General features: G+C 46.8%; 1 protein-coding gene across 2 annotated transcripts in view; it reads left to right on the top strand.

The window, feature by feature from the left end:
- Positions 1-6,066, top strand: part of AHSG (alpha 2-HS glycoprotein) — a 6,770-nt gene extending 704 nt beyond the window's left edge. Inside the window, exons 2-7 of one of the 2 annotated variants that reach the window (XM_034990074.1) lie at positions 386-496; positions 863-947; positions 1,315-1,478; positions 2,762-2,863; positions 3,994-4,077; positions 4,702-6,066. In XM_034990074.1, coding sequence (XP_034845965.1) covers positions 386-496; positions 863-947; positions 1,315-1,478; positions 2,762-2,863; positions 3,994-4,077; positions 4,702-5,037 — 882 coding nt within the window. In that variant the 3' untranslated portion in view covers positions 5,038-6,066. The remainder of the gene's footprint in view (positions 1-385; positions 497-862; positions 948-1,314; positions 1,479-2,761; positions 2,864-3,993; positions 4,078-4,701) is intronic. The other variant, XM_034990079.1, reaches the window with a different exon arrangement.
- The last annotated feature ends 3,279 nt before the right edge of the window (positions 6,067-9,345 follow it).

The raw sequence follows: 9,345 nt of genomic DNA on the forward strand, positions 1-9,345 counted from the left end.
AAAAAAGTCCAAAGCTGATTTTTGCAAAGCACTGCTTGAAGGGTGAAATTTTAAAAATTAAGTATCAATGCTCATTTTTAGCTTCCAAATAGAGCTCAGAGTGATGACTGTGGTTCCATCGACCTGCCCAAGCCCATGGCCCTTTCTTCCTTGCAAACACCATCTAAGAGCTTGCCCAGCCAACAGGAGAAGACCTGAGAAGCCCTGGCCATTGTCCTGTCCACAGGCCAGGGCAGAGCTGGGGGGAGGTGCTGACTAACAGGAATGACTTTTCCCTCACCTCTCCAACAGGGCTAACTTCAAGCCCAATGGGGGCTCACACTTTGGTCCGCTCAACGGGATCAGAGGAATAGGCTGCTCACCGCTTCATTCTGTGTCTCCACAGCGGCCAATGGGAGAGGTGTTTGAGCTTGAAATAGACACGCTGGAAACCACCTGCCATGTACTGGACCCCACCCCCCTGGTCAACTGCACCGTGAGGCCCCCGGTGGAGCATGTGAGTGCCCCTCCTAGGGTGACTGCAGGTGGTGCCCCAGCCAGTTCCCCGGTGGTTCTGCAAATTGCAGGCCCATTTTACCCAGCTTCCCAGGCTCTCTTCATGGCTAGCCAGCGTGCAGTTGCTAAAATGACCATTTAATGCTTCCTGCCCTGGGGCGGATTTTTACAACAGCTCAACTTTCTTGTAGCCCTTTCTGAAACCAGGGAGCATCATGTTTGAATATCACTCAGTCAAGGTGATTTCATGAGGCTCATCTTTGACATCATGTCTGAGGGACCACCCCACCCCCCACCCCCGGACTCCCAGTGAGAAATGAAAGGCCAGCTCCCCTCCCCAGCCCTCACTGTGGGTTTATTTCTCCAGGCTGTGGAAGGGGACTGTGATTTCCGGGTGCTGAAACAGGATGGCCAGTTTTCCGTGTTGTTTGCCAAATGCGATTCCAGTCCAGGTAGAGATAATGATGATTATTCTTATTTTTACCTTGTGGAGAGAGTGAGGAAGGGACCTGAATTGCTTTCAGTGTAAGCAGTTTTAGCCACTTTGTTGGTGAGGAAAAGAAGGAGCCCGATTTCCTGGGATCTGGAATCGTAAAACTTTGTTTAAGGAGTTGTTGTCGTTGGCGGTGAAAATTCCCCTTGACGAGAGGGGCTCCTGCAGAAACGTCAGCAGGACAGGAGCCGCCTGAAGGCTGAGTAAGAAGCAGAGAAAGCAGCTGAAGCCATCTGGAGCATGTCCTAGGCCTTTCAAAATAAGCTAGAGCCGGGGCGAACGCCCTGGAGAATTCCAACCCATCCTGGTTTCTTCTCGGTGCGTAGACTCAGCCGAGGACGTGCACAAGGTGTGCCCAGACTGCCCCCTGCTGGCCCCGCTTAACGACACCAAGGTAGTGCACGCCGTGGATGTTGCGCTGACCGCCTTCAACGCTCAGAGTAATGGTTCCTATTTTCAGCTGGTGGAAGTCTCTCGGGCTCAACTTGTGGTAAGACTGAGACCTTTGGACAGGCCTTTGGGCAGTCTGGCGGCACTGAGGGAATGTAGGTGGTAAAACAGCGGTGAGGGACAGAGCAGGGGAAGGGGCAGCGACAGGAAGGCAAGGCTGGTGGTAGGAGAAAAGGGAAAGATGGGGTCCTTAGGGGTATGAACGGTATGAGGACACCGAGTGTCACGAGGATCCAGAGAGGACCCTCAGCACCTCACCCATGGGGAGTCACCCTAACATAAAACAGCCAGCCGCTGCCTGTCCCAGGTTCCTCAGCTCTGGTTACCACCAGGGCTTGCTGGGCAGCAGGTGCGAGTTCTGGCATTATCCAGAAGCACGCGCTGTAAGTTCACGGGTTTGCACGTGTTTGTCACCCATCACCACTGGTCGTCAGCACTCTCATAACTGATACTTATAAAGGCGTGAACCTACTTACACAGATAGGCATATAGATGGCAGGATCCTAAAGTGCCTTTTGAATCACCGAAACAAAAATTTAATTGTATAGTGGAGTATTGAGCACATTTGATTGCAACAGAATTCTAATATTTAAGAAAACCGGTCTTCTGGATACCAGCCATGGCATACTTGGAAATGCATTCTACATATAGGTGGTGATTCTGATGAATCAGAACATGTGATTCTCAGAAACCCCCACCCCAGACGATACCACCAAATAACAGATATTTTATTGTTGTAAGCATCCAAATGCTACAAGAAAGAAAAGCACAAGTGTCTTCTCTACTTTTCTTTAGATTTTTCACTGGATCGTGCTCTCTATGATAGGATAGGTGGGAGAGGTGTTAATCTCTTCACTTTCCCACCCCATCTTGGAGTAACCTGAATCTTAGGGCTCCAAGTGCAGCCCCAAGAGGGAAGGCCGGGAATCACTGTATTGTACACCTGAAGCTAACATTATACTCTATGTTAAATAACTGGAATTTTAAAACAATTTTTTTTTAAAAAGAGGAAAGGCCAAGGGAGGGGAGGGCCCTGGGCTCCCACTCAGGTCAGTTAAGGTGGGCACTCTGGAAACTCATCTCTGCCCTGAATGATGGGCAGTGGCTACCTTTACCTCCTTCACCTCTGTATACAAGCCCTTCAGAACACAGAGCCCCAATAACTGACCTGTGGTGGCCACGGGGGCCGTGTTTGCTGGCCACTCAGTGTGTTCTCGGCGAGCGTGCAACCCCAGTGCCCTTGCTCCTCCCCTCCAGCCTCTCCTTCCCTGCCTTTTCATGAAGTCGTGTTGCCTCCTGAGCATTTTCCTTTATCCTCCTCAGCCTCTTCCACCTTCTACGTATGTGGAGTTTGCCGTGGCTGCCACGGACTGCGCTGCTCAAGAGACCACCGATCCAGCCAAGTGCAACCTGCTGGCAGAGAAGGTGAGCGGGCCACGCCGTGCGGACGGCAAAACCAGCAGTAGAACAGAGCGTCCTCACATCGAGTTGGGGCCTCAGAGAGAACAGTTAAAAATGCCCACTCCCCGTGGGACTGGGTTATGCCAGGCCTTCCCCGCTGAAGAGCTGTCACCAATCATCGCCCCACTGAAGGCCCCTGGGGTTCGGAGAAAGACAGAGGCTGTTTCCTAACTGGGCCAAGTCATACCCGGCTTCCAGGAGTGCGTTGTAGATTTTCTAGATACACCACTAAGATGAAATCTTTGAAGTCCTTGATGCCGTAATGTCCACTTCTAGGAATCTAGCCTAAAGAGATCATCAGAGATGTTTGACAGAAATCTATCTAATGAGATGATTGATCATGGATTCAAAATGGCCCAAAAGAGACCCGAGTGTCCAACAGGAGGGCATCATTGAATACAATATGGTACATCAATAAATAGAAAATTATACAGACCCTAAAAATTAGGTTTTGAAAGAATAATGAGTGATATAAGAAAATGTTATCATATTATAGTGAGTGAAAAACACAGGGTACAAAATGGTATAGTCACAATGATCCCAATTTTTAAATGATTTTTAATATGTTTAAAAATAAAAAAGAAATACATGTATGTTGACAAAAGTTTTCCTGGGTCACCACAATTTCTGGGATGATGGGTGATCTCTTTTTTTTTTTAAGATTTATTTATTTATTTATTTGAGAGAGAGAGAGCGAGCATGAGCAGGAGGGGCAGTGGGGAGGGAAAGGGAGAGAATCTCAAGCAGACTCTGCACTGAGCATGGAGCCCAATGAGGGGCTCTATCCCATGACCCTGAGATCACAACCTGAGCCCAGAGCAAGAGTCGGACACTTAACTGACTGCGCCACCCAGGCGCCCCTTATGGGTGATCTCTTACAATCTCAAAGCATACCTGGATTTTCTGCCTTCTATTTAGAATTACATATTGTATATCTTCGATAAGCAGAAACTAGAAACTTTTAGGGGAAAATTTTTTTTTAAGGAGTTAAGAATTGAAGGTTTTTTTCCTTCAACCTGGAGGATCAGTGAAACTGGGGGAGAAAATCCACTTCTTAAAACCAGTTCAAATAACTCTTCTCTTTCTGCGTGCAGCAATATGGCTTCTGTAAGGCTACACTCACGGAGAAGTTTGGTGGAGAAGATGTGGCCGTGACCTGCACCGTGTTCCAACCACAGGTAAGGGCATCGTGGGTATACTGGCCCTCATCCTCAGAATACAATGATCCTTTAACATATATGCAATGTTAGTAATGACAGGGCATTTGGGCCCTGTCCTTGTGAGCCCCACAATCTTAAATAGCTCTGGGTATATGGAATTGTCAACGAATGAAAGGATTCTTCCACCATGCCTTCCCCTCCAGGAAACTAGTGCCTGCGGGACAGGGCCAATGCTCGTGTGAGGTTGACAAGTCCATCTTTCCATTCGCAGGGGGTGGGGCTGGTACTCTGAGTTGCGCAGGTGGCCAGATCTGCCTGGCTGCCCCCCGTGGCTGCAGGTGTAGGTGACAAGCAGGTGACACTGCTGGTAGAAGCTATAAAGCGGGGTGCTTTTGCTCGTGGGACATATGTATAAGTCCACCGAGCCCAAGACAATTGGTGAGAAAGGGGCTACCACAGGCCAGTTACCCCTTCCTTCTGGCTCTGATGACAATCCTTTGCACCTAGGTAGTTCTTTTTGGTCAGATTCCTTGCCAATAAAAATTGTTACTGGGAGAGAATTGGGTGGGGTTCACCCAGAAGCATGAGTGGCCTTGCTTGTGAGCAGAGAGGTAGCTAACCTGGACCTGGTCCTCTCTCCAGTCTTTGCTCCCGCAGCCCCAACCAGACAGCCCCGATGCAGTGAACCCCACCCCCGTGGAAGACCCAGCGATGCCTGCACCTTCCCTGGCTGACCTGCCGGCAGCCGACCTGGTGGTGGGACCCATGGTGGTGGCAGTTCCCGAGGCGCTTCTGCCAGGGCACCGCACACACTACGACCTGCGCCATGCCTTCATGGGGGTGGCCTCTGTGGAGTCCGCCTCAGGAGAAGCATTCCATGTGGGCAAGGCCTCCAAGGCGGTGCAGCCTGGTATTGTTGTTGGTCCTGGTCCAGTGGTCCGTCCTTGCCCAGGGAGAATCAGATACTACAAGGTGTAGATGTAGGTCAGAGATGAGAAGGTTTGGCCCAGGAACATAGATAGCCACCATTTTCTCCAAGTCTGGGTGTGGGAGGGGGTCTTGTTTGCCTTCAAAGCAGGTGCTACACACGTCTAGATTAATATCAAGTCTTCAATCCCAACTTCTCTTCATTCTTCAGGGGATGGAAGCAGAGGGGCAATGTTAGGTCTCACGGAAGGTATAAGGCTGGCAACTTGATGGTGATTGTTTTGATGCTAAGTCACTACCATCGTGCTCTCTGCCTTCTTTGACCTCACAAAAACAACTGGAACTGGGGCTTTGAGAGGTGCTCTTGCCAACCTCATATTTTCTTGTTAATAAAAGCGACTGAAGGACCTTCCTTAGTAAAGAAGGTTCTAAGCTGAAATGTGGTTATGATTATTGCTTATTCCCTCCAAGCTCACATGTGACCTACCTTCAAAATAACCATATCACAAATGTCCCTAGGCAAAATCTAAGTGAAAATAGAAATAAAACGGAACAAAAATCAGCAGTATTACTATACACAGGGAAAAAAAATGAGACCAGGACCTGCTCACAAGCCATAGAATGAGCCCATTTCCTTATGAGAAAATCATTGTTTTCATTTCATGAGGGTCAGAAAATACTGTTAAAGGAGGACAGAGTGCCTGAACTTTGTACAAACCAACCATTGGTTTTCCCCAATGTCCAGGTAAGGGGGGATTAAAATTGGTAATTAACACAGGAGCCTCACTTTAATTATACCTCTTCATTATTTATGTTTAAAATAACTGTTGATTATACTGTATACACTTCATTTCATAACAGAGGATTGGTCTTTCTAGCCAATCCATTTTAACACCTTAAGTTAAAGCTCTGGTTTATAGTATGAATAGAGGAGGGATACTCGTATAGTACAGAATGGTAACTAGACAATTCCACTGTTTTGCCTCCTAGCATTAAGTTGTTCTGAGCAATGTAAAGGATAGACCCTTTCCGACAGAATTTTAAAGAAGTGAGACTAACAACCAGTTGAGTGGGTTCACTTGAACAAAAGAGACCGGATCAAGTGTTGATACCTTATTACTGTTTCCTAGAGGTTTTGCCAATATTCCAGTAACCAGAAGGTAGGAAAACCACTACGTATTTCAGAAGCCAGGGAAGATGAGGAAGGTATGGTTGGCTGGGCTAAATGCTGCAGAAAGAGCAATGAGAATAGGACCAAGAAAAATCCATGGGTTAGCTGACTGATTTGGAGGTTATGGCAGATGTAGTTTCACTGGGAGGATGAGGGTAAAAGCTACTTGCAGGGGCTCAACTGGTTGTAGATGATGAGGAAATGGAGGGACTCATGCGTTCTCTTTCACGCAGTTTGATGGTGAATGGTGGGAGAGATAGGATGGAATCCAAAAGGATAACTGGGTCGAGGGAAGATTTCCTTTTCTGGAAAGAGGATTTTTAAGCATATTTAGGGCAAAAGATGAGAAGAGATGGAAGAAGAAAGAGAGAGGAGATAATGGGGCAGGATGCTGGGAGAGAGAATTTAGTAGAGACCTGGGAACGGGAGGGTTTGAGCACCTCTGGTTCTTCCTTAAGGGAACTTGAAAGAAGACCCTGAAAAGGCAACTTTCACCCAGTACTAAAAGACACTCATGTGCTTTCCACCCTTGCTACACACAGGTGTTGCCGTGAGGGAACACATGGAGTATTAGTCCCAGTGTTTTCAAGGGCAGGTGGTAGATACCCAACCCAACATAAGTAAAAGGGGAATGTTACTGCTCTGTGAATTTGGGAATTCAAATGGATGAGTCCTATCTAAGGCACAGCAGGATCCAGGAGTTCAAAGGATACCGTCTCTCCCCGGCCTCCATCTCTCAGCAAGGCCTGCCTTCAGTCTTAGCCAGGATGGCCACTGGCAGCCTCACACCTACATCAGCATTGGTGCTTAAGCCTGAAGGAAGAGAGAAGGGCCAATCCAGAAGAACCAAAGGAGAAGCTATTCCAGGGGACTAACAGGCACAAAGGCCTAGAGGCAGGAGATAGGTTGATGTGGCCAAGGATGAGAAAGGAAGCTGGACCGAAGTGCGGAAGAGGAGAAGGAGGAGGGTTTTAGAAGGTGAGGTTAAAGAAGTAGATGGGGCCAGGTCATGAATAGCTTTGCCAACCTTGGAAGGAACTGGGGTGTTATTCTCAGTAAAATGGGAAACCACTAAAGGTTGTAAGTGACATAATCTGATTTACATTAAATGATCACCCAGCTTCCGTGGATCTCAACCTGGGGATGGGTGAGGTGGGGCTGAGCAGTATCACCTTTCCCCCAGAGGGATGTTTGAAAGTCAGTGGAGGCGCTCACTTGGGGGGCTACTGGACAGAGGCCAAGGATGCTACACACTCTGAAATGGACAGGTCAGCCCCAGTAATGAAGCCCCAACAATGAATAATGATTAGCTAATGCCCCAAATCTCAATGGTATTCATTTGTTTTTTGTTGTAGGGAAAATGGGTTGTAGCTGGGATAAGAAGAGGACTAGAGCTTTCTGGGGGAGAGAGGAGTGTGTACCTTAGGGTAAGGTGGTGGGCAGGAGATGTGGTGAAGCCAGGATATAATTTTCAGGTAGATATCCTAGGAGCTCCTGACAGGTTTGATATAGGGGTGAGAAAGAGGGAAGTGAAAGATAACTCCTGGATTTATGACTTTCAGACTGGGTAGATGGTGGTGCCATTCATGGAGGCAGAGGGCACTGGATCATTTCATTTGAGTTACCTCACCTTCTCTCCTCTCTGTCTTGAAATTGTGCAGTTGATTTTTCTTTTCTTTTTTTTAAAAAGATTTATTTATTTATTGTAGAGAGAGTGCATGTGCTCAAGTGGGGAAGGGGTAGAGGGAGAGAAAGAGAGAGAGAATCTCAAGCAGACTCCCCCCTGAGCCCTGAGTGCAGAACCTGATGTGGGACTCCATCCCAGGACAGTGATAACGTGACCTAAGTCAAAATCAAGAGTTGGCCGCTTAACTGACTGAGCCCCCCAGGCACCCCTGCAGTTGATTTTTCTATGTCAGGCTTACCCATGCCTTGATCTCATGCCTCTCAAGGAAGCAGTGAATCCAACAGACCTGACTGACCTGGGCCAAGCTGCTTTACCTCTCACGTCTCATTGCCCTCATTCTACAACCGGGGTGTGGGCAGCAGCCTGGCAGGGCGACAGCGAGGATTCAGTGAGATGCTAGAAGTATATGCTTGGAACTTTCTTGACATGTGCTAGGTTCTCAGGAAGTATTCTCCCTCTCTGCTTCCTGTCCTCTGATTTTGGTGGCTTCAGAAGACTGTGTTCTTGACCTTCTCTTAAATGTGTACTCTCTCCTTAGCAAGTCTCATGATTTAAACTCTCAGTCTTGCACAGATAACATCCATCTTTACAGCTCCAGTTTGGGTCTCTTTTTTGAATTCCAACATTGCATTTCCAAATGTCTCTAGGATTTCCTCACTTGAATTTACCTAGAACAATTTCCTATATGATTTATTTTATCTAAGAGATACATACCTGAAGACTCAACATTATTCAAAATGTGCATATCCTAGAAAATTGTCTTCACAAGAATAAACATAAGTTAGAGAGGATGAATTATGGAGCTGTTAAGTCTCCTGCTATTATAGCACATTTTTTGCATTAATGCTACTCTATATTTTCTAAGCATCTTCTTTAATGTTTTTCAGACTGCTCTCTCCTAAATAAATAGCATTGCATGTGTCTCACTTACTTGCCATCTTAGTGGCTTTTTAATCACATCTAACTCATGTTCCAAGGTTATTGAATTTCAGGTGTATTTTTCAGTACTTGTAACACCACCATGAATTAACAATGTTTGATGAATGTCAGGATGATACTAATATTTGCAACTATGATAACATCGAACATTAGAATAATGGAATAGCGGTCATCAAAATCACTCATCAAAATTTTGCTGCTCATGAAAAAAAAGTGTGATCCCCATGATACTGACAAAGGGTGCTGGGTATTTCTCTTCCATGGGACAGTCATACAGCAATGTCATAAATAAGGCTTACAATGTACTTACTTAAAAAATACTCAATCTTTGGCTAATTGTATCTTAAAAAAATTTTTTTTTTGAGAGAGAGATTGAGCATGCGTGTGCATGAGCTGGGGATAGGGGGTGCAGGGAAGGACAGAGGGAGAGGGAGAGACAGAATCTTAAGCAGGTTCCATGCCCAGCACAGAGCCTGATGCAGGGCTCAATCTCAGGACCCTGAGATCATGACCTGAGCCAAAATCAAGAGTCAGACATTTAACAGACTGAACCACCCAGGTG

This window comes from Mirounga leonina, unplaced genomic scaffold (assembly GCF_011800145.1).
Source record: "Mirounga leonina isolate KUSES-001 unplaced genomic scaffold, KU_Mleo_1.0 Mir_115, whole genome shotgun sequence".
In the NCBI taxonomy this organism is placed as follows: domain Eukaryota; kingdom Metazoa; phylum Chordata; class Mammalia; order Carnivora; family Phocidae; genus Mirounga; species Mirounga leonina.